This window comes from Sminthopsis crassicaudata, chromosome 4, assembly GCF_048593235.1.
Source record: "Sminthopsis crassicaudata isolate SCR6 chromosome 4, ASM4859323v1, whole genome shotgun sequence".
Classification (NCBI taxonomy): domain Eukaryota; kingdom Metazoa; phylum Chordata; class Mammalia; order Dasyuromorphia; family Dasyuridae; genus Sminthopsis; species Sminthopsis crassicaudata.
Genome location: NC_133620.1, coordinates 274313279 through 274339441, shown reverse-complemented (window position 1 = coordinate 274339441; position 26163 = coordinate 274313279). Strand labels below are relative to the sequence as shown.

Sequence of the window (26163 nt, the reverse complement as noted above, 5' to 3'; positions counted from 1 at the left end):
TTTTAGCTTTTTTACTTACTTTATGCTATTAAAAATTTTTTTTTGCTGGCAGAATTTTTTTTTTTGTTCATTTTCTGTTTTGGTTGAATCTTGTTTTCCAAAATAAGCATAGAAGACTATTTCTGGATTAGACTGTGAGCTCCTTGAAGACAAGGGACTACTTTTGCTTTTGTATCTTCAGTTCTGAGCACAGTGTCTGGCATGTAGTAGTTGCTTAAAAAAAATTGCTTATTGACTTGATTTGACTAGGTGTTTGACAACAATATATATCACAATGGAAAAGTTATTCCTGACTTTTTTGACTTTTGACAACCAGCTTTTTGGTATCATCATTCAATTAGGAAATTATTTAATTCTTTTTCCCCCTTTTTTTCATTCCTTAATACTTTATTACAGTGAAAAAGAAAGTAGAGATAGGAAGAAGGACAAACAGCATTTGAAAAGAAAAAAGGAGTCTGATTTGCCATCAGCTATTCTTCAAACCAGTGGAGTATCAGAATTTACTAAAAAGAGAAGCAAATTAGTACTTCCTGCACCTCAGGTAAAATTGTGAAATTTTTTTTTTCATTATGTTAACCATTGCATGTTTGCAGCCTGTGCAGTAGATATCCAAAGTGGAAGCTCCCTAAAATTTTTTTTTAAACTTATCGATTGTCTTATTAAACTTGGAGGTTCCTGGAAAAGAATTGTAGAACTTACTGTGAAATGCTATATAATCTTGTGGTATCCAATGAGCCCTAGAAACATATTTACTTGTTTCTGGCTTCAGGTACTTCCATATAGATGCACACAGCCTTGCTAATGCTGTGACTTGCAGGAGTCTTAGAACATGGTTTGAATCTTTAGAAAAGTATTTTGCCTTTTTTCTGCCTTCATCTGAGAAAAAAACTGAATATTTTCTGGGGGTGTGGGCCTGCTGGTTTTGTTAACTTCTCCCATATTCTTACTGCCTCCGATTGAGGTATTTCATCTGAGCAATGGTTGGTTAAAAATGCATCATAATACCAAGGAAAATCCAATTTTGTTCAGAATTATCAACCCTCAAAAAACCATTTCTTAGCTCCATAAAATATTTTCTCTGCATAGCCATTTTAGAATGAAGCAGAGCTTTCATCCTATGGTTGGTGAAGCTAAGGTAAATGGAGTACTTTTGGAGTGGTGGAAAGAGAACTAAAATACTATTAATTTGTCAGTGAAGGATGTATACATATATATATTATGTTTAGTGAAGGATGTATATATATATTTTAATCTTGAGAACCAAGTGAAAAAAATATGCACATGAGCAGGGCACATTGGGCTTTTGGGCTGGTTACAGGAGCATGAATTAGCTGTGTCATATTTAGTGTGACAGTGCAAAGTGTACTAACTTTAGCATCACATGAGATAGGTTTGCAGTTCTCACACTAATATAAAGACTCCTGGATTTTAATACTATCTTTACCATTAACTACTTGGATGATCAGCTAAGTCATCTTATTTCATTCAGTCTTAGTTTCTCCATCTATGAAATAAAAGAGTTGGTAGATTAGTTTACTTTAAAACTTTATGACATTTTTCTTTTTTTCCTTTTTTTTTGGGGGGGGGAGGAATATGGAAAGATTTTTTTATGACTTCACATGTGTATAATTTATAGCCTGTTGCTTGTCTTTTCAAAGGGTTGGGGGGTATAGAGGAATAACTTAAGATTTAAAGCTAGCAGAATGATGATAATAACAAATGAAATTAAAAAATAAAACTCAAGTATATAGATGAATGATTTAAGAATGCTAAGGTAGGCCTCCAAAAAAACCCTCCAACTTTATATATGAGCCTAAATATATTAATAAACATTTTGAGGAATTTATCATTTGAAAACTTTTAGAACTAAACAGAAAAAGCTTATGGTCAATTTAGGCACCATCAATAAAATTAAGAGTCAAATAAAATGAAAATCCATAAATTCCAAATTATTTACAAATTTTTTTTTTAAAGCTGATATGATATGAAATGATAAAATAATGGCAAAATATATTTTTGTTTCCATGTTCTTTTCTAGAACTAATCCTTGTAAATTTAAAGCTATTCTAGTTTGGGGATTAAACATTATATTACTTAGATTACTGATTTTTTCCTTTCAGATTTCAGATGCAGAACTTCAGGAAGTTGTAAAAGTTGGCCAAGCAAGTGAAATTGCACGTCAAACAGCAGAGGAATCTGGCATAATGAATTCTGCTTCCAGTACTCTTTTGTCTGAATATAATGTCACCAACAATAGTATTGCTCTGAGGACACCCAAAACTCCAGCTGCCCAAGATCGAATTCTGCAGGTAAATATATTTAACCTATACTGTACAGTATAATAATGCAGATAGATAGTTTTGTATCATGAAATAAAGCATGATATTTTGTTTTTTGTGTTTTTAAATCTTATCTTTTGAGCAAGTAGCTAGAGATTGGGTTTTTGAAATCACAGTTTTAGACCCTTGCCTCTTTGTCTAGTTCAGACTAAAAATTAAAAGATTAGTTATTTTAAAATTAATTAATTTAAAAATATTATTTTAATTACAATTTCACTTTATAAAAGAGAAATACCTTTTAATCAATTTTACTTAAAGTATATGAACTTCATTTTTTAAAAAAATGATTACACTTATTTTAATACTTAAAAAATATCCAGATTTACAGTTTTTATTCAGTAGTTTTGGCCAACTGTATTTGTAGGGCTTGTGGCTCAAAAAAGAAAGGCAGTAGGATATGGGAATATGGAGCAGGAATCAGGAGCCCTAGAAATTCAAGTCTCTGGCTGCCTTTTTTTTTTTTTTTTTTAATAGGTTGACCTCTACAGTTACATAACCATTTTGAATCTTAGAAGAATCTGAAAGTTGGGGGTGAATTTTCTTTTTGTTAGTGTGATAAAGTGGTATGTGTACATTTTGAGAATATCTCTGATGAAAATGAGAAGAATAAATCATTATTTTATAGATGGTACTTTGTAGCAGATCATAGCTTTAGTCATTTAATTGGATCAGAAGTGTAGAGAAACAAGAAACTTAAGTTTCTCTTATTTTTTAAAAATTATTACAAATATTCATTTAACTAAGTGCAAGAGTTGGTACAACAGATTTCATCTTAGAGGCCCTCCTATACCAGTTGGTGTATGTGTATGTTATGATCATATTCCTTTTTCAGATGATTTTGTAGTGATTTCATTATGTAGTGATAATGTAATGATTCTGAACACTACATTATAATGTTAATGAGATCTGTGACCACTCAAAAAGAGATTGTTTTAATGATCAATGTATGAAAAAGTCAAGTGGAATAAGAATGTACATTGCCTACATTATGGTATAGGCAATCTGTTGAATTTTGGTTACTTTTACAAAGTGAAAAGTTCAGTGATCATTCTAAAGATTCTGAAGTTTGCAAATCTCATAGATTCTTGAGCTTCCCTTAAAGTTCAGTCCAAGTACTGCCTTCTAAAGGAAGCCTCTCAATACCCCTGTTTGCTAGTGCTCAGACATTACTTTGTGGGGTTTTTTGCATTTTATTTTTTATGCATATGTTGTTTCCCCTAATAGAAGCTTCTCAAGTGCAGTTTCATTTTGTTTCTGTATCTATAGACAGCAAATGTTTATTGATTTGAATTGAATCAGTTAAGCAGTTTACATACATTACAATTGATATTCAGTACAGTTATCTATAAATGGTAGAAAATTATCAGATTCATCAAAACTCTTAAAAATTTATTAATCCATCATCATTCATTAAATGCTTACTATGTGCTAGTAACTGATAACTGCAAAAATACAAAGACAGAAATATGATATGATTCTTGTTCTCAAGGAACTGACATCCTATTGGGGAGATTTATATGAAAAGTATATGAAAAATCTATATAAAGTAAGTAAAATGTAATTTTGGGAGAGAGGGAACTAATTGCTGGATGGTTCAGAAATGGCTTCATATCTCGGATGGTCTTGAAAAAAAACAAAGGATTCTGGGAGGTAGCAGTGAGGTACCTTCCAGGAAGGTGGAATGGCCAGCACAAAGGCTTCTGGATTGGAACTAAGGTGTTGAGGAATTGCAAGGAACAACACTGGTAGTAGTCAAAAAAGAGAGTGATTTAAAAAAAATGTGCATCTTCTGATTTAATGTTAGTACATTTGAATTCTTAATATGCTTCTATTTTTATAAAGTGAACTGGCAACTTGTTTTTTTTTTTATTAATTTTATAATTATAACATTTTTTGGCAGTACATATGCATAGGTAATTTTTTACAACATTATCCCTTGTACTCCCTTCTGTTCCGAATTTTTCCCTTCCTTCCCTCCAATCCCTCCCCTAGGTGGCAGGTATTCCCATACATATTAGATATGTTATAGTATATCTTAGTTACAGTATATATGTGCAGAATCAAATTTTATTGTTGTTGTTGTTGCAAAGGAAGAATTGGATTCAGAAGATAAAAATAATCTGGGGAGAAAAACAAAAAATGCTAATAGTTTACACTCATTTCCCAGTGTACCTTTTCTGGGTGTAGCTGATTCTGTCCATCATTGATCAATTGGAATTGGATTAGCTCTTCTCTATGTTGAAGATATCCACTTCCATCAGAATACATCCTCATACAGTATCATTGTTGAAGTGTATAATGATCTCCTAGTTCTGCTCATTTCACTCAGCATCAGTTGATTTAAGTCTTTCCAAGCCTCTCTGTATTCATCCTGTTGGTCATTTCTTACAGAACAATAATATTCCATAACATTCATATATCATAATTTACCCAACCATTCTCCAATTGATGGGCATCCGTTCATTTTCCAGTTTCTAGCCACTACAAAAAAGGGCTGCCACAAACATTTTGGCACATAACAGGTCCCTTTCCCTTCTTTAGTATTTCCTTGGGATATAAGCCCAGGAGTAGCACTGATGGATCAAAAGGTATGCACATTTTGATAACTTTTTGGGCATAATTCCAGATTCCTCTCCAGAATGGTTGGATTCTTTCACACCTCCACCAATAATGCATCAGTGTCCCAGTTTTCCCACATTCCCTCCAACATTCATCATTATTTGGTGAACTGGCAACTTGTAAAGGTTTTGGCTTGTGATTATTATAGGTTAGGATACAAAAGCATGACTTGAAACCTAAAACATTTTTTGCAAATTTTCTGTTGTTGTACGTAGTAGATTGAAAGAAAATACTGAAATACTAAACATTGTCACATCCCAGGGTTCTTAATTGAACATAAAGATTTTGATAGAATTGTTCATGCCAATAACAATGTTAACATGATGCTTATGCATTCTATAAATATTTCCCTTCTAAATTGCCTTTACATTGCCAAAAATGTCTGAAACGTGCTTGTTTTAAACCTCTTGTTAAATAGGAAGCACAGAACTTGATGGCTCTTACCAATGTGGATACCCCACTGAAAGGTGGTCTTAATACACCATTGCATGAGAGCGACTTCTCTGGTGTGACTCCTCAACGACAGATCATTCAGACACCAAACACAGTCTTGTCTACTCCATTCAGGTATGGGTATGTACTATGCTTACAGGACATGTTGTAGTTGAGAAAAATCCTCTAAATATTAAGGATTAGACAATTTTTTATTTTACTGAGATAGATGCAGAATGAAAACAAACTAATTTAATTTTTATCTTCCCTGCTTTTGTACCTACCCAAATGCATAAGTAACCCTTCAGAGTTTAATTACAGAGTGTTTTATCCTGTTCTCATAGTCATTTTCTTTTGCTAAAATGGAAGAGTTTGGTGCATTATTCCAAAAAAACTTCTACATCTCTGGTTCATTGCAATGGATGATGTGCTTCCCTTACAACAGTTGGGAAGTAGGTAGTGCAAGCATTATCACTGCTCCCATTTTAGATTAGGAACTTTAAATCCCAAGGATAAATGACTTGTCCAGGATCATGCAGGTACTTTTTTGAGAACATGGGTTGTTGCTATCTTTTAAAGGAGAAAAAATTCAGTGAGAGATTGTAGAGCTAAGGACATGTTGTTTTAAAAGGAATTGGAACTTGTGGTTCATTTGAATTGCTTTTGAGATTTAGTTTGATCAGTTTAGGTATTTGCTATCTTAATGGCTACTTGACATAAGGAATATATTTCTATCTGTTACAACTCTGTAAGTTAACAGATTTTGCAAACATAGACAGTTGCATCCTTACAGGGTTAATTAATTGGGGAGCTCCTAGAAGAGGAAACTCCTGCTAATTAGGAACTGTATTTTTTCTGCAATTTATAGTCTTAGACTGTTGTAAGAACACTGAGAATTTTAAGTGACTTGCTTGATCATGCGGTTCATAGGTGGCAGAAGTAGTATTTGAACTCAGTTCTTTGTAAGGGCTTTAGGGCTAGCACTCTGTCAGCTATTCTTTGGTTGCCCCTTAAATAACTTGCATAAACCTTTTGTGAAAGATTTGGAAGGGTTGTTACTCCCCTTTTTCATATTTGCATCTTTTGTATCCCCAACTAAAGCTTGTGAGGCAATGAATAATGTTCTTTAGTGAATAATATCCTCATTTTCAGGTACTGTAAGGTTTGCTGTCAGAGACCTATAACATGTTGCATTTTGTTAGTATAAGTCTTCCTTTCTTTTTTGCTTTATTTTTAAAACTTTCCTTAACTTGTTAACTAAAATTTAAAGATGGAAACAGTAATTTTAATCATGTAACTGAGCTTTTATTCCTTTTATTCTTCTGTAGGTCTTATTTGACACTGAGAAGGGAAATATGAATTTTGCAAATACTGATTTTTCTTATTTCTCTCCTTTTTCCTATGCAATATATGTGAAAGAACTCTGCAAGCATCATCATTATGAGAGTATGGGGTTACTTGTGTTTTTAATTTTGCCAGGACTCCTTCTCATGGAGCTGAAGGATTGACTCCTCGAGGTGGGATGACTCCTAAACCTGTTGTTGGCACTACCCCAGGCAGAACCCCTCTAAGGGACAAGTTAAACATAAACCCTGAAGAGGGATTGGCAGATTACAATGATCCCTCATATGTGAAGCAGATGGTAAGAAACAAACATAGATCCCATTTTCATCTTTTTTTTTTTTTTTTTTTTTTTCATCTTCTTTCATCATTGGAGCTTATGAGTAGTAAGCTTTGGATAAATTTGTAAAATGGGACTTTTTTCTCTTTCTTAGCCTTATTAAAAATATCTCAAAATCTTCATTTAGAAACCAGAGAAGAAAAATATTTAAACTTATTTTCTTGTCATCTTATTTGTTAAATTGCTTATTTGTCTTTTTTCCTTGGTTTTTGTATTTAATACTTTTAGGAAGAAGCCCAATCTTGACATAATTTTAGCTCAAAGAATGGGTTGTATTGTCTTAATATTTACTAGTGAAATCTATAATATCCTTTTGATTACTTTGTGACATGCTATGCAGAAATTTTAAAAGCTACAAACTCTATTTCTGAGGTGCAAAATCACACACACATATACACAGTCTTCTTTTGCATCCTTTGTTCCCTCATTAACCAACTTGCTCTGCCAAGCTTCAGCCTTGGATCACTCACCATTTTCCTTGTGCTGTTGAACAAAGCTGGAGAAATCATGAAACTGCTGATTGGGACAATCACAATTCATGTGTTTTTTTTTTTTTATACTTCCTTAATTAACTTATTATTATAAGTTTGTCTTAACTGTTACCAGATTTTTAAAATTTATAACCTCACCATGCTTTAACTCCAGACTTGTTAAATTTTTTTATCTCAAAGATATGAAATAGTTTCCTTCTTGTAATTCATTAGCTTTATCCTATTAATAATCTAGCAATATCAGATTTTCATTAAAAATTCAGATATGTTTCACAATTAAAAGTAGCCTTGCATAGCATGGTAGTAATACAGAGGACATTGTTCTTTTTTTATGGTATTCTTTGCATTCTGTGCTTCCCTGCTATGTGATTGAACTCCAAGGCTGTCCTAGACTCTAGACTTTCCTATTTCTTTCCCTCTTTCCTCTATCTAGTTTTTCTTGATGTTCTTATCAGGTCCTTTGGGTTCCATTATCATCTATTTATAGATAACATCCAGGATGTTTTAATTAAGGACAACCTTAAGGGTTTGGAAATCCTTACTCATCAAATAAACATTGAGTTAATAATTCTCTTTGGAGAAATGTTGAATCTGATTGTTTATTGATCCATATATGACTTCAAAAGATCTCATTTATTTTCAACAGGAAAGAGAATCTCGAGAACATCTCCGTTTAGGTTTGATGGGCCTTCCTGCTCCCAAGAATGACTTTGAGATTGTTCTCCCAGAAAATGCCGAAAAGGAGCTAGAAGACCGTGAAATTGATGAAACTTACGTAGAAGATGCTGCTGATGTAGATGCTCGAAAGCAGGTAACATTTGTGTAAGAAAATAGTTTGTGGTCTATGTTCTACAGGTTTAGGAAATTTCTTGGCTCTCATATTGAATAACTGGAATTTAGACTTTTCCTTAGGGAGTTTAGATGGGAGTGAAAATGGTAGAAAATCATGTCTTTATTTATCTCTATTTTATGGAATTTTGTAATTTAATTTTATGATAAATATCCCCGTCTATTTTGATGTATAGTCAACTCATTTTAGAAATTGAAATGAGTCTTTATGAATGGTATTTTGTTCACAGTTTATATCTTAAGGAATGGCATTTTGATTGGGGTTGATGTTGGAGAGTAGCTCAATTCCTAAGGTTTTATTGTCTCAATAGAAAATAGTAGTTCAAAGATTTTTTTGAGATGAAAGAGAAGTCATCAATGGAAATGATAAATTATATTTCCTTAAAGATTAGGATTTTTTTGGTACAGGAAAGAAAAATATTTAATGGATGGGAGACTCAAAACAGTTTAGGAAATATTCTAGGTGATGGAAGCACCTCCTTAGTCTTAAAAATGTGAAACATATTTGAAAGTGTTTAATATCTAGGGCTTTATTGTCTCAAGAGAAAATGATAGAGATTGCCTTACTTCAAACTTAGAATGCTTTCTATAGCTTTAGAGATTGGAAACTAAGTAAGGATATATATAGAAATATAGATTTTTTTTTTCAATTCACATTTATTAGGAAATGTCAAATTATTTTGTATTTGAATTAATGAGTATTTTTAAATGTTCTAGGCTATCCGAGATGCAGAACGTGTAAAGGAATTAAAACGAATGCACAAAGCTGTTCAGAAGGATCTGCCAAGACCTTCAGAAGTAAGAATTTAAAATTGCCAATCTTTCTTCCTAACTTAAATTGTTTCTTTTGAGGATACCACCCTTCAACCTTGGAGCCATTTTTGATTTTTTTCCTCTCCCTTACATTTCCTTTTTAAGTTGTGATTCTCCACAATATCCTAGATCTCTACCATATCCTAAGTCTGTCCTCTTCTCTCCTCTCACACTGTAAATACCTTAGATCAAGTCTTTATCAATTCTTTTGAATTCCTGGCAGGAGCCTTCTAGTCTCCCTAAATGTAGACTCTGTTTCTTCTTTCTAGTCTTTTTCTCTTCACAGTCACCAAATAGTGATAACCACATGCTGCTCCAATGATTCCCTTCTTTCTCTAAATCAAATATAGATTTCCCTTAAACCTGATGCCAGCCTGCTTCTCCAGGCTTGTTGCAAAGTGCTATCTATTCGTTGTGTGCTTTATGTTCTAGCTTGTTACACGGTACACTCCATATCTTTAATGTTTGTGAGCCAAACTGGCCTAGGCGCTGTTTCTTGTACTCAGCCTTCCATCTTTACCTTTGCATAGTCTGAGCCTCTTAACCTGTGCCTTGAATCCTTATAATTTTAAAGCTTGCTTCTGGTGTAGCTTTTCACAGGATTGCTGCGATTGTTATTCTTTGTCTTCTTCTAGAAATTATTTGATAGTTAATTTGAACATACTTTGTCAAAAATTTTTCCCCCAAGGGAATATAAAGTCTGGAAATTACTTGGTATTTATTTTGTATTAAATGTTCTATATAAATACTGTTTTCTCTCAAGAGAGTATAAGCTCCTAAAGGACAGGAAAATAATTTTATTATTTGTAACCCATTGCCTGCACAATTTGGTAGATAAGTGCTTTAATGCTTGTTGAATGAATGAATAAGTCTTTTAATGTAAATATCCATCCTTTTCATATAATTTATCAATTTTTTACCTGGCCCATATAATTTTATCTAGTTAAATTATTTCATTTTTGTACTATATAGGCTTAAGAAATTTTGACATCTTGTCAATTTAGTCCTTTAATATATTTCATTGGTATTCAGAAATTATACAAATAAAGAAATGCTTTAAAATTTGGAAAAACTTGTTGCTTGATTTACACTAGGACAATAGCAGCCTAAATATTCCTTTATAAACTTTCTTTGTATTTGGTAATTGACTGTTTAATCAGTTTATTCCTTTATTTTTTTAAATTTTAGGTAAATGAAACTATCCTAAGACCTTTAAATGTAGAACCACCACTAACAGACCTACAGAAAAGTGAAGAACTGATTAAAAAAGAAATGATCACAATGCTTCATTATGATCTTCTGCATCATCCTTATGGAGAACAAGCTGGAAATAAAAAGGGGAAAACTGTAGGATTTGGAAATAATAGTACTGAGCATATAACTTATCTAGAACACAACCCCTATGAGAAATTCTCCAAAGATGAACTGAAGAAGGTATGGTTTAATTGGAATATTTTTATATCTGATACACAAATTATATATATGAATTTTGATCATTTTCACATACTGACCAATAATTGAAAAATTCATTCAGAACCTAGGTGTTTATTATAAGCATAAAGAGAAGTTGTTTTATGAGGTAAACTGCTTATTATTCAATAGCAATTTTAGAAGCTTTTTTTACTCAGTTGTTATTATCCCACCCCTTGTTAGAATAAATGAAGACTGCAGAATTGGGCCTATGAGTTTCTTAAAACTTTTTTTTAACTAGGTGCTTTTGGCCAAGGAGGTGAGAAAACTTAGATGTTCTTACAAAATACGAAAATTTACTATCTTTGAGAGTAGCAGTTTTACCAGATAAAATAATGATTTTTTTGACATGTGTTTCAAATTCTGAGCCTTGCTAGTGTGGTAGGTGAAGAAAGATTACCATTATTATATAATTTTTCTTACTGCTATTAGTTACTTGGGCTTTAATGGTGCTGCTACTTGACTTTCAATAAACTTTTGCTAATTCAGTGATGAGAGAGGTAAGCACATAGAGATATTCTTTAGCACATTTCATGCTATTTCAGAGGTTTTATAATTTTGTTTACTCAAATTTCTTCTATCGAAGATTTTTTTTTAAATTGCAATTTTCCTTGTGTAAATCTTTTCTATTCCTTCCCTCTTTTCCTCTCCCCTTTCCACCCCCCATTTTAATTGTTTTTCCTGATTTGACAAAGTAGCCATTATTAGAAATCATCCTGTCAGTCTTTATAATTACTTTACATAAAAATATTTAAGTAGCATTCTAAGCATGGATTTGGATCAAGGAAGGGAAAAAGACTATGAGAAATAGATTCTGGCTAATTTGCTCTGATTGCTCTTTTATTTTGTATCATTATTTTGTAGTAAATGGGAATGAGATTTGGACCAGGATTCCAATAACCAATTAATTAGCTCTTTTTGAGTAAAGATCATAAAAGAAGAAGAAGTGAGAAGAAATGAAATATGTAGACTAATACAACTTCAGCTTAAAGTGTTGACTAGTAGAGGTTCTTGGGGAAAGTTATATTTTTAATACTTTTTCAGTAGTATAATATTTAAATGTAATGTAGTGAACATAGAATATTAAATTTAAAAGGGATATTTGAGATCATCTTATCCAACCTACCAGTTTTCTAGGTAAAGAAACTGAAGTTTAGAATAGTAGTAACTTGCTTATTAAGGCCACACAAATTAATGGTGGTACAGCAAGGACAAGAACTTTCTGTTATTCTGAACTAACTACTTCTAATTACTTGGTTCTAATTACTAATCCTTTGTGTGTTTTTTGTTTATTTGTATTTTGTAATTATCACTTTTCTAGTGTTTTTGAAATTATTTTTTCAAAATAGATGAAATACTTTCTCTTTGCTTACCTTTTTTTTTTTTTTAATAAACTCTTTTTTTATAGATAATTTGAGCCTTTTCTCGTTACCACAAAAATTTAATTATGAGTTTTTATGAGATATGATGTTAATATAATTTTGATATGAAATCATGGTATTTTATAATTTAAAAGCACCTCATGGGACTACTAGTTTAGCTGAACAGGAATCCTCTTGTCAAGATCAGTCATTAAATAGCAGTCTTTTTCAGTTTCCATTCTACCAAACTATATTATCCTCTAGCCCACACCTCTCTATTTGATCATGAGACTTCTAAGTTTCTGTAACAGTTCCATAATCTACTAGTGCACTATTTTGATCTCTTCCATTTATAAACTCCTCTTGTTTTTACTTACATCACCCAATTTAACATTCTTTATCTAATTAATAAAAACAAATCCAACAAATACTTATTTAGCATCTACCATGTATAGGTCATGGTGCAGTGAGGGATAGTGATGAAGTAGATAATCATGCCCTTGTAAAGCTGTAAAATATAATTGTATGGAAAAGACATGGTATTATAGATTTAGAACTCAAATACAGATGAAGAAACTGGGACTTGGGAAGGTGGGATTTATTCAAGACCATACAGTAGTAAGTATTGGGGGTGTGATTTGGATCCAGCTTTTCTGGCTCCAAAGCTAGTGTTCTTTCCACCATATTTTGAGCACAGATAATAGCAGCACAAAATGTGAGCAAGTTTTATTCATAAGAGGGTTGTATGATATGCAAAATAACTTAAAGAAGAAAGTAATGACTTTAATCTGGAGGAATCAGATGAGCCTTTTGGCAGAGATGATGTTTGAGCAGGATACGCTATGAGTAGGATCAAATCTGGGTAAATAGTGGGTAGGCTGGTAATAGTGAGATATGGGAGAAAATGGCACTGGACCTGGGGCCAGAAAACCTGAGGGTGAGGTCTGGCTCTGCTCTCACTTTTCTCTGATCTTGGGCAAGTTATATTACTCTTTAAGTAAAATGAGAATTTGGGATTAGATGGTCTATAAAGCTCAACATCTTAAGAGGTTAAGATTGCTTATCACATCATTACAAATTAGTTAAGCCTGAAAGAACCTTTTAAAAATGAAATAATTTTTTATTTTTATGTGTCTTTTTTTGGCAATTAAATTTTATTTTTTTGCAAGGAACAAAAATGGTTCTTGTTTCTAATTGAAAAGAAAGGAAAAAGCAAAATCCTTATAAAGATATGCATGGTTAAGCCAAACAGATTCTTTTTTTTTGACCATTCCAAAAATATACATTCTGTACCCTGAATCTATCACCTCTTGTCACTGAGGATTGGTGACATGCTTCATCATCAGCCTTCTGAAAATCATGGCTTAGTCATTGTGTTGATCAGTTTCTAAATCTTTCAGAGTTGATTATTTTTAGATTACTAATATGATTGCATAAATTGTTATCTTTGCTCTTTTCATTTCACTCTGCTTCAGTTTACAAAGTCTTCCCATCTACACCCAGAGAGAGGACTATGGGAACTGAGTATAGACCACAACATAGCATTTTCACTCTTTCTGTTGTTATTTGCTTGCATTTTTTTTTTTTTAATTTTTTTTTCTTCTTGATCTGATTTTTCTTGTGTAGCAAGATAACTGTGTAAATATGTATGTGTGTATGTATATATATATATATATATATATATATATATATATATTGGATTTAACTTTGACATATTTAACATTTACTGGATTACCTGCCACCTAGGGGAGGGGGGAAGGAGGGAAAATTTTGGAGCACAAGGTTTAGCAAGGGACAGTGTTGAAAAATTACCCATGGATATGTTTTGTAAATAAAAAGCTTTAATTTAAAAAAAAAAAAAAAAAAAAAAAAAAAGACAAAGTCTTCCTAGATTTCACCAAAACCATCCCTTTATATCTTTCCTTATGGCACAGTGGCATTCCATTCATTCATGTGCCACAAAATTAATATAAATATAAGATAATAATATAAAAATGGTTGCTGTGAATATTTTAAAATATATTGGGGGGTTTTTTCTTCTTTTGTTAATCAGTTTTGATTTAGGAGGTAATATTTGTGGATCAAATGGAATATGCTATTGATTGACTTTTGAGGCATAATTACAAATTGTTTACAGAATGAATTGGATTAATTCACAATCTTACCAATTATGCATTAATGTTCTTGTTTTCCCACAGCTCTTGGGACATTTTTCATTTTATATTTTTGTTAACTTGGCCCCTCTGATGGGTATAAAGTTGCCAATTTGCATTTTTCTATTAGTCATTTGGAGCATTTATGGCTATTGATAACCTAAATCTTTCCTTTAAAAACTGCCATTTCTTATCTTTGAATCGTTTTGGTTGGGGAATGGCTCATATACTTAAATTTAAATCAATTCTTTGGAACTGATTTATCTTGGAAATGCAGGTTCTTGCTGCAAAGATTTTCTCCCACTCTTTCCTCTTAATTTTAATTGCATGGATTTTTAAATATGGAAGCTTTCAAGATTATTGATTCCAGGTTTCTTCCCTTACTTTCCAGATGAGGAAAATTGACAGGGTTCAGAGAGTTTTGACATGTGAAATATGGTGGCAAAAAATTTCAGCTAGTTTAACTAGAAGAATGAGGAAAAAGTAGGCTTTTAGAAAAATTAAATAGGCCATGTTTTTAAAAATAATGACATACTCTAAATATATTCTCTTATTTTACTTTAAATATGGGTTTTAAATGATGGTCACTTTTCCTTAATGCAAAATCTTTTTGGCTTATATTTTCCTATATTACCAGCAAGATTTAAAGCTTATTACATTATTCAAAGGACAATTGCCAGTTTATTATCAGCAATATATCATACTGGCAAAAAGCCATATAGGCAAAGGTAGACTTTAACATATCAGTCTGGACTGCCTTTTTTGACAGTGTACCATGGTGGAGTTGAGCAGATTTCCCCAGAATCTGTACAGTTGATAAGAGAGGCTAAGCTTACTGAAATTTGTCCTGTGTCCCTGACTCTATGCTCTGATAGCCCAGAGGATATTCCCAAAGAAGAGACATATATTTCAGTAAAAAAAAAAAAACAAAAAAAACAAAAAAAACCACAACTTGATTCTGATTCACAGTATTTATTACAGTCTGTAAGATATAAATGAAATGAAAGGATTTGGGAGACAGGAGAAGGAAAGGGGACATGGATATTTGGCATTTGACTAAAATTTTTAATCACTGATCAGTATGATTTCATAGACCTCTTTAATTCATTTTGTCCAACTATACAGTTTCTTCTATCAAGTTTTGCCTTGCCTTGGAAACCTAATCCTTAATAAAGTTTAATAAATTAAAGTTTAATGAAGTTTTCATTATAAACTTGGTGATGGCAGGTATTCATGGCGTTCTTACTAATTTAAATTATTACCACAAACAGGCTCAAGACCTTTTGACACAGGAGATGGAAGTAGTAAAGCAAGGAATGAGCCATGGCGAGCTGTCCAATGAAGCTTATAACCAAGTGTGGGAAGAATGTTACAGTCAAGTTTTATATTTACCTGGGCAGAGCCGATACACACGAGCCAACTTGGCTAGCAAAAAAGACAGGATTGAATCTCTTGAAAAGAGACTTGAGGTTAGTATCCTTTTTTTTCTTCTTTGTTAAATGTGACTTCTTTATAATATTGATTCCCTATTAAGCCAAATCTTAGTGTTGTTGAAAGATTCAGAATAAGAGAACTTTAGTATGTTTTAAATTTAAAACAGATTATCATGCCCATACTCTAATAATTGCCAAAAAGAAATAAGCAGAATAGCTTCCTAATCCTCCTTGGCCTTGTTTAGTAATTATACAGAAAAATTGATGGGACCTCAGGGTATTACCCAGGCCCATTGTAAGTCTGTAGCATTTAGGTTTGAGTGGAATTAACTCTGGACACTTTCAGGGCCAATGGAAAGCCCTCCTCTAGGATCAAGAATCATGCATTTCCTCTTAACGGAAATGTCTGTACTTAGGAGGCTTGCTTCCTAGTACCAATAAAGCAAAATTGAAAAGCTGCTCCCTTTGCTAGTAGTAGTTTACGCAAACTCTAGGGTATAGTGGTAGAGCAGAGACGCTTTACCTGGGTTATGGCTTAATGATTTTACATGTCTGTGAAATAAGTTGGAATGTATCAAATGGAATTTCACAGCATGTGGTTTCTATATATAAACTGAATGTTTTGAATTCCGGAAGCTGTGTTGGCTTTTTGCCAGTGGTGTGCCAACCTGTGGGACAGCAGACTGACTGCTTGTGAGGTTCATGATGGTGGATTTTTTGGTGGATTTTTCTGAGATCTCAGATCAGAGAGACTGCTCACAGGAAAGGTTAAGTGTTCTACAATTAGTATGTGAAGATTTACTTTTTAGGGCTAAAATTATTATTTTTTCCACTGGGCAAGTTTAACAATTTTATTTCTTGGGAATAAATCACAGCAATATATTTTTAATTTGAAAACTGTTCTGAATCTTTAATCTGTTTTCTATAAAAATATGTCTATGGACCCCTGTTAGTGTTGTCTTTTCACCCATCACACTTAAAAATTAGAGAGATCTGCTCTAAGAGAGTGGATATGATGATGGGGGAGGCATAAATTTGGTTTCTTCATGAAGAAAACTTCAAAGCAAACTTTAAAGGTCTTCATTGCTTACATTTAACTGAATACTAAAGCTGTACTTAATATCTCTTCCAGTAGGGTGTACTGTTGCTCTGTGTTTATTTTTACTTTACTATAAGAGTGATAGTAAAATGTTGGTTGATTTGTGAACTTTATTTTCTGTTATGTGGATTTCATTTTTTAAAAAATAAGTTTTTAGTGGTATTTTTTGTTTTTTACATCATAGTTATTCTTGGTATTCCTCCTCTCTCCTTGTTGATCATTTTCAGTGAAATGATTTCTAGCATATGCTAAAATGAGATTAATAGTCAGAATTTAGGTCTAGCCCTTAAATTTAAAAGGTCTTGAAAGCGTATATAAATTGTTATTTAAGGAAGTTTGGCTGAAAAGTAAATTATGACATGTTATAAAATTTAAAGTCCTTCCTTAGAGGTGGTAAGTGATACTTCTTCCAGAATTTTACTGGCAGGGTTAATTTATAGAAGATACATCATTATATGTAGCATTGAGTTTTTGGGAATAGAGTTTGATCTTAATACTGCAACTAAGATAACATAGTCAGCAATCCATTATAGTGTCCCTGAATTATATGGTCACCTCTCACTTTATGGAATTTTTATAGCAAAATTATCTGCACAAAGAATATAAAAAATCCTATTTCTCTTCTGCCTTCTATTATAAAGTCAGAAACATTCTCTAAGAAAAATGTTCCATTAAACAGAAGAAAACAACAACAAAAAAAACAACAACAAACATTAAGTTCAGATGGTTGTTAACTTCATGGTATGCTGAGTTGGGGCTATTCTTGCAAGGATTGCTTGCCACTTATGTAAACTCTTAAGACTTGGCACATTGATAGCTCTAGTGTAGCAGCATTGATAAAATGCAGTAAATATTTTAATGTAGTTTGTGTCATACAGCTTGTATTTAGCAAAGATGAGTTTCTTGAATTTTTTTTCCTTGTTATGTTTCAGTATGACATCTTCCATATAGTGGGTTAGGCTTTACATAGAAAATGAAATTGCCCATGGTTCCCTAGAGTTTTTTATTTTAATAAAATCTGACAAACAGGATGATAATGAAAAAACTTTCAAATTGATTCAAAGGCAATTTACTTTTCCTTTCTTGTGTTTGATGATTTTAGTTGTCTACTTTTTATTTTTTCCTTTCTTTTAAAGTTTACCTTCTATAAATTATTTTTGTAGTTTTGGAATTTTTGTAGTCTTGAATCCATAGCCCATAGTGTTTTGAGCCAGAAATTTTTACAGAGCTCAAATTAGGTGTAATTTTTGGCATTAAATGGATGCTAGTAGTTTAGAAATTATTAAAATTACTGGTGATTTGGGGATTGTTAAATGACTCAACAGTGTGGGGTGAGGTAACTATTATAGATAGAACCTTCCAAAATATAAAAAGCTGCCCTAATTACTCATGAACAATTTTTGAGTAAAAGGGTTATCTTAACATTATTATTAAGACCCAAGTTTTCCTTTTGTATGAATGGGTCAGTGTGATAATTTCTTTGCTTGGTTCTCATGGAAACTGTTGTGCCAAGAGACCTAGCAATTCCCTTCTTATGAATCCTTTTTCTGAACAGGTTGGAAAAATAAGTAGGGTATGTATAAAATACTCACTTGATGAAGTATAGTACACCAGATTTATAGATTATAGCCCCTGGACATTGTACATGCTCTCCTTCCCTCCATCCTCCTTCCCTTCTCTTCATAATACTTCCCCTTTTCCTCCTTGTTTCTCCTCATTCCCACCCCCTTCTTCCTCTCAATGCAAGAAATAGTGATAAATTTGTGAATGTATAATAATTGGATTTGGCATTTAATGAATTTGTACTCCTTGATGGTTCTGAATAAGATGGTATTGTACAGTTCTTGAGTACTGATTTATTGTGAAACACAACATAGTATAGTCAATCTAGAACTTTCACATTTGGTTTTAAAATGTTTATTTTTATTTTGAATATAAGTAAAGTAACATAAATATTTTGGAAGTAATATGTATTTCAAATATGGTTATGATTCATAGTGCAGATTTACTTGAAGATTAAGGAACCTCTATGGTGCACCCAGTTTGAAATACAGGTCATTGGAATCACATTCAAATAGAAACAGAACCCTGCAGTTATATATTGACTTTGAAAAATACACATTAACATTATATTGTATTAAATTTTTATTTATTTTGTTAAACATTTCCAGATTATGTTTTAATCTGGATCTTGCACTGAAGAGCTTTGCAGCCAGACAGTGAGTTTCACATAGCTGGTGAAACCTCAAAACTAGACATAATGAACAAGTACTTCATCAGAAATATTGCTTCTGAATTTGAGAAACAATGAAATGGGAGTCTATTATGACTTCCGACTCTCTTTAGACAAGTGAAGAAAAAAAGACCACTAAAACTCTTCTTCTCTCAGTTCTTTCTGTTTAAAAAAGAAATTGTGTAAAAAATTGTTTTTAGTAGGTAAATTAAAAGATTTTGTTTTTGGAGGTTGAGACATTGATTTGAGAAAATGAGGGTTGGACATTCAAGGGTGATTGCCCATTGATGGCAGAATAAAAATCACACAGTGTGCTCTTACTATTTCTACTGACAGATAAGGCATGCTGCTTGGACAAAGCCAGCTAGGAACTGGCAAATGATTTCCTATTGAATGGTGGTGTAAATAGCCCCAGGTGATATATACAGGACAGTCTTACAGTTGGTATTCATAATAATTACCCTTAGTTGTTGAAGAAAAATTAAATTCTTATTTTACAAAGGCAGGGTAAACATAGGGTACACCTAATGTTTATTGGTTGTGGGAAAACAGTTTGGGGCACATCAACCTACATTATAAAATAGAGTTAGAGCCAGATGCACTTTAGAAGACCATCTAGTCCAACCTCCTTTAAAAAAGAAACAAATGAAGATATACATAGGGAGCAGTTACTTCCATAGGAGAGATTGTATTTTAGAGCATGTTGCAGAGGCTTTTCTGACTTTGCATCTCTGGTGGCAGCATTGTTTCTACTTTTGAGGACTTAGTTGATCCATCAATTATCATCATTTAAAAAAATCTCTTCTGGAATGTTTCTTTTTCCTCAGAACTTTTCTTGGTGTTCTTATTTTTGCCAAGAATAGAGCACTAGGAATTTATTCTGTTTAACTTCAAAGAGCCAAACAACATTTAAGGTATGGTCAGCAGCCCCCTTGTGGTAAGGTTTGGTGATAATATATTGTGATTGCTTTTGCAAAATGACATTGGTTAGGGAAATAGAGGAGTGTTATTTAGATTATATGGGCAGCTAGGTGGCCCAATGGATAGAGTGCTAAGCGTGGAGTCAAGCAGTCCTGAATTCAAATGTAGCCTTAGACACTTAGGTAGTATCAATGTAATTCTAGAACTGGAAAAGGAAATGACAAACTACTTCAGTTTCTTTAGTTTGTCAAATAAGGTCTTGAAGAATCAGACATGACTGCAATGACTGAACAACAACAACAAAAATTTTCAGATTCAGACCCGAAACAATTGAAATACAAAGAATTTTAGTTTGTAAAAGGGCGACCTCCTCAACTATTTGGAAAATTTGGCTATCCAAGATGAACACATTTTTAAAGTTTCTGGTTATTTACAGTCTACTTGTTTGTTCATTAATTGAAATAAGTGCTCTTTTAACTTGAAGAATTTTTTTATTTGCCTTAATGTTATAACTTTAGAAGAAATTAAGTAATTTGAAGCACTTTTTTGGCATGCTACAGAAATAACTTATAAATATGTAATATGTAAAACACATTTTAAATTTTGTTTTACCCCTTGAAACCAAATGGTGATCCATATGTTTTTAAATGGATACATCTTTGCCTTCAGAGGAATACACAGTTCACAAAACCACAAAAGTGAGAGAGTTGTTGACAGGGACTATAGAAAGCATTTGTGTGGTATTAGTAGTTGTAGAGGATTTATTGTAACTTACTGTGGAGCATCATGAATGGTTTCAGAATACAGAGCCATGATACTCACTTTAAAATCCTGTTATTCAAGTAGAATAGTTGAGACACATGAATATCTGACACAGGTGCTGCTATACAGCTCACCTCACTCCCTTTTTTCATCTGTTTTCATTTATATACATCATTTTGCAAGCTTACCTGTAATAATCTCTCTCTGATTTTCTTGTCAGTTGTATAACATCATTTTGGGATGGAGAATGAATAGAAGGTGAAAGAAATCTGTTGGGGGGATGGGAGGAGAATCAGTCATAGAATGTGAATCTTTAGAGTTTCTAATAGAAAAAAGTTTGTCCAAAATAATAATTTTCTTATTGAGTTACATTTCAACCTTTTAGAGAGGCATCACAAATAGAATAGCTTCTGTGTTTTCCACTTTTCCAGTGCAGCTGCCAGATTGATCTTCTTAAAGACCAGATCTAACTCTCTCCTGCTCAAGAAGTCTGAACAGATCACCATTAACTCCAAAATAAAATACAAATTTGTGTGTGTTTGTGTAATGTATCCTGCTTGTAAAATATACACATATACATTTGTGTACAAATATTGCTGAATGTTAGCAGATAATGTATTCTGTAAATGTTGCATGGTTGAAAGTCAGAAAATATTTTGCATTTACAATATATATAAGCATCTATAGCTGTGCCTTGGAGTCCAAGACTTTTATCTGCTACTAATGTTTCTAGGAGTAGCTTTTGTTTGGTTGAATAGGTTCACAAAATCATTCACTAAATAACTTCAGAATGCTTAAAAATTTAAAGATATTCTAAATATCTAAGTATTTTTCATCTACTTGATATCTTTTATTTATATGATTCATCTTTTGCTAATATATTTAGTAATTTTTTTTGTCAGCCATAATCTTTTTCCTTAAAAATCTTTATTTTTTGAAGTTTAAAATACTTTATCTAAATGGTAGTAACACAGCACTTGCTTGTTAGCAAGTGTCTAACTGTTCTAAAATGGAAGGTGGCAATGGTTGTAATTGAATACCACTGAGTTGTCTTGGCAGCTATAAGGAAGCATTTATTCCTGGCTCTCTAACTTCTAATATACCTTTAGTATTGAAAAGCCAGATTCTGGGGAGGTGAACTTTTACCCTTTATTTAATTTGGCATCTGTTGTGCTATGTTCTCTGAGAAAACACTCCCAACATTTTCCATGAAAAATCCTAAAACAACAAGCAAATCCATATGTCCACTAAAACAGATACATCCACATGTTAAACACTACACCTATCTAAACCGTAGAATATCTGAGAGTAAGGTTTTTTTTTAAATTATAATTTTTTTTTATTTTCAAAATATATGCAAAGTTAATTTTCAACATTTCACCCTTGCAAAACTTTGTGTTCCAAATTTTTTTCCCTTCCTTCCCCGCACTGTCTTTTCTAGACAGCAAATAATTCAATATATGTTAAACATGTGCAATTCTTCTATACATATTTCCAAAATTATGCTGCACAAGAAAAATCAGATCAAAAGAAATGAGAAAGAAAACAAAAAGCAAACAAATAACAACAAAAAAGTGAAAATACTATGTTGTGATCCACATTCAGTCTCCATAGTCCTCTCTCTGGATGTAGATGGCTCTCTCCATCACAAGTATGTTGGAATTGGCTTGAATCACCTCATTGTTGAAAATTCTGTCCATCAGAATTGATCGTCACATAATCTTGTTGCTGTGTATAATGTCTCTTGGTTCTACTCACTTCACTTAGCATCAATTCATGTAAGTCTCTCCAAGCCTCTCTGAAATCATCTTGTTGATTGTTTTTATAGAAGAATAATATTCTATAACATTCATATGCCATAAATTATTCAGCCATTCTCCAACTGATGGGCATTGAGAGTAAGGGATTTAAAAAAAAAGACATAATTCAGTTTGTTATATGGCAGTGGTTTGGAGATCAGGGTGGCCTGAATTGGACTTACTGATCATAATTTTTCATTTTGACTTCTAGTATTATGAAAATAAGTAAATTCCTTTGCTGCCTTATTTCTAAGGCAGTATGCTATATTAAAGTAAAAAAAAGTGAGAAGAAAAAATACTTTTCTGTGGGCTCAAGTATTAAAAAGAATTTTTCCAGGGACATTTCATAGTGCTGAAAGTAGGTTAGTTAAATTGTAGAGTCAACATTTACAGTCTCTTGATGTTAGTCAAAACCCTAAAAGGAAACATTTTGGTTCTGCTTCTTCCCTTTTAGTGACCCGTCCCAAATTAATGTTTCTTGAGTAGGTTCCTAATTGGTTTTCTGGCATCTCTGTTTCCAATCCATTTTCTATAGCTGTCAAATTGAGGTCTCACTATGCTGTTCTCTAGCTCAGGAAGCTTCAGTGTCTCACTGTTACCACTAGAATAAAATATAAACTCCATTATAAAGAGTTTAAGAATGTTTTGAATTATGATGGTTTGGTTGGAATAAGTGAATGGAAATTTGAAGTGGACAGCCTTTATCTGGGTGTGTACAAATCTTGGTGTGCAGAATTTGTTTTCGTTACTTTTATAGTCACATCTTGATTATTTGATTATTAAAGAAATCTATGGTATAAGAAAGGCAGGGTTTTTTTTTTTTGGTGAAAAAAAAATCACTTAAAAATAATTTCAGTGAGCAGTATATCTCTTCTACCATTTTCTCTGAAATCAAGGAATAACAAATTTTGTAATGTCAACAATTGGCAGGTGTTTTTCAGCTTAACTGTTGTTTGGTAGGTTGTTGATGATGACTTCAGTACCTTAACTTATTGCTTCCTCTTAAAAGTTGTAAAGACATTATCCTAGAATTCTTGAAACTTGGTTATGAAGTGAGAATAAACCTATAGATCTCCTTAGAGATAGGTGTCTTGAGTAGATTACTATCAGCTACATAGGTTTTAAAATGTCAGCATAAGGTTCTTTTTGGAATAGAACTAATACCTCATCTGTCCAAGAGAATTTTCATATATATTGGATCCTCTAAAACTCTTTGCATTTTTCATGTCTTAGTAAATAGTAAGGTCATAACAAGATTGTCCGAAACTTGTTTGTCAACTTCCATGGATGATATGAAATCTAGAATGCTGAAGACTGAGTGATCTCAAAGACATTACTAGTCTGTCATTCTCAGATGTGATGGTCTCTTTTCAGATAAATAGGGGTCACATGACCACAGAAGCTAAAAGAGCAGCAAAAATGGAAAAGAAGATGAAAATTTTGCTTGGTGGTTACCAATCTCGAGCGATGGGACTAATGAAACAGTTGAATGATTTATGGGACCAAATAGAGCAAGCTCACTTGGAGCTTCGTACTTTTGAGGAGTTAAAGAAACATGAGGATTCAGCAATTCCAAGAAGACTGGAGGTAATACGGTTCTTCTTAGTGGCCATTTGATTTTTATTATCTTATATAAAGAGTGATGAAACAAATTAAACTTGTGTTATAGCTATCTACATTTCAGCCCATAACATTTCCTTAATGACCAAACATTCTAAGGTTCTGTCAACTTTGACCATTTATTTCTGTTCACTTTTCCTTTTATTTGGTTGTGGTTAATGTGTGTACTGTATTCTTCTGATTCTGCTTTTTTTGCTTTGTACTATTTTTTAGGTGTCTTCATAGATTTTCTATGTTAATCACATTTCTTATGGTTTTCAGCTATTCCCTTATTGGACATAGTTATTTCCAGTTTTGGCAATCTTTGAATAATACTGCTATATAAATCTTTGAGAAATTTTTTTTCCCCCCTGAGGCTGGGGTTAAGTGACTTGCCCAGGGACACACAGCTAGGAAGTGTTAAGTGTCTGAGACCAGATTTGAACTTGGGTCCTCCTGAATTCAAGGCTGGTGCTCTATCCACTGTGCCACCTAGTTGCCCTGATCTTTGAGAAATTAATATTTTCTCCTCAGTCATCTTTCCTGTTTTCTGTGCTTCCTGTTCTTTTTCTTTCTCCTTCCATTTTGTGGGTGTGAGGTGGTACTTCACAGACATTTGAAGAAACAAGGACATAAAAGTTACATAACTGAAGTGTTCAGAATAGTATGAGTTTCTTTGATTATTAGTGAGGCTGAGCATTTTAATAAGTGATCATTGTGTCTTTTTCTTTGTAAATTATTCAACTATATTAACTTTTATTTGTTATTGGGTGGAATATTTCATAAGGTAGTATAATTTTTTAAAAATTATTTCATATTTTTGTTTTCCCAAGTGTTTAAAAGAAGATGTCCAGCGACAGCAAGAAAGAGAAAAGGAACTTCAGCAAAGATATGCAGATTTGCTCCTGGAGAAAGAGACTTTAAAGTCAAAATACTGAAACAACATTTGAATTTTGTTACAGAGTCTGATGCTTGTTTTCATCTTTTGGAAGAATGAAGCTGATGTTTATGTTCATCAAAACATTTGCCTGTTATCTGTGACTTTTACTTTATTTGTTTTGAATGGATTTCATCATCTAGATTCTTTATGTATAAACTCTGGCTCCACAAAACTTTTTAGAAGTTAATTTATTAAGAAAATCATCTTTTAGTAATGTCATATTTGCTGAATTTTTTTTTTTTAGTTTGACCTTTAAAAATCACATTTTTTTTATTTTTAAAGTGTTCTTAAACGTGTTGCCTGTGAGTAAATTCTTGAATAAAAATTAACTAAAATTTTTGAGAATTATTATGCCTTCAGTGTTAGCAAATATTCATTAATTTTATTAATATCTCTGTGCCATTCTAGTTGCCTAAAGGGAATGTATGGTGAGGGGAGGCCACTGAGAAAAAGAGTGATCAATGGAAAAGAGAGAGCTACATCAGTAAGACTTGGATAGTGGGTGGTTTTGAGAGAGAGGGAAGTCAAGGGGGATTCCAAGGTTACAAACCTGGGATAAACAGAAATGGGGAGTAGGAGGTGTAATTAGGAATAAATAATGAAGCGTTCTGTGTTTGACATTTTATGTGGAAGTGCCAAAAAAAGCAATTGATAATATGGAAATGGAGTTTAGGATAGAAATTAAATATAAATTTACAGAAGTGACTTATCTGTGTAGAGCTGAGAATTCTATGAGGGCTGATAAAATTACCAAGGGAGAATAGAGAATGAGAAAAAGAATGAAAGTAAGACTTGTTCCCCCTGTAGATTTTTTTTTTGTGTGTATGTGTGTGGAGGTGTGTAATTGGAGTTAAATGATGTGTCTAGGGTCATACAACTAGTTAAGATGTCTGAGGCCGGGTTTGAACTCAGGTCATCCTTACTTCAGGGCCAGTGCTTGAGCTACCATCCCATCTACTGTATCTTCCTAGTAGATTAAAGCAATTCTGTGGTTTTACTTCACATCTATCAGATTGACAAAGATCACAGAAAAAGTTAAAATTGCAAGTATCAGAAAGAATATGGGAAAGCAGGAACACCAATGCACTATTGGGGGAGTTTGAATTGGTCTAGTTCTGGAAAACAATTTGGATTTTAAAGCCTTAACATCTTATACTTTATTCTCTTCC

General features: G+C 32.6%; 1 protein-coding gene across 1 annotated transcript in view; it reads left to right on the top strand.

Annotated features, from left to right (window-relative positions):
• The window catches only part of CDC5L (cell division cycle 5 like), a 45348-nt gene extending 20006 nt beyond the window's left edge, over positions 1 to 25342 (top strand). The window contains exons 7-16 of the mRNA XM_074310770.1: positions 397 to 541; positions 2121 to 2309; positions 5377 to 5525; positions 6870 to 7032; positions 8209 to 8373; positions 9129 to 9209; positions 10413 to 10658; positions 15480 to 15677; positions 23830 to 24042; positions 24888 to 25342. Coding sequence (XP_074166871.1) covers positions 397 to 541; positions 2121 to 2309; positions 5377 to 5525; positions 6870 to 7032; positions 8209 to 8373; positions 9129 to 9209; positions 10413 to 10658; positions 15480 to 15677; positions 23830 to 24042; positions 24888 to 24992 — 1654 coding nt within the window. The 3' untranslated portion in view covers positions 24993 to 25342. The remainder of the gene's footprint in view (positions 1 to 396; positions 542 to 2120; positions 2310 to 5376; positions 5526 to 6869; positions 7033 to 8208; positions 8374 to 9128; positions 9210 to 10412; positions 10659 to 15479; positions 15678 to 23829; positions 24043 to 24887) is intronic.
• Positions 25343 to 26163: the final 821 nt, after the last annotated feature.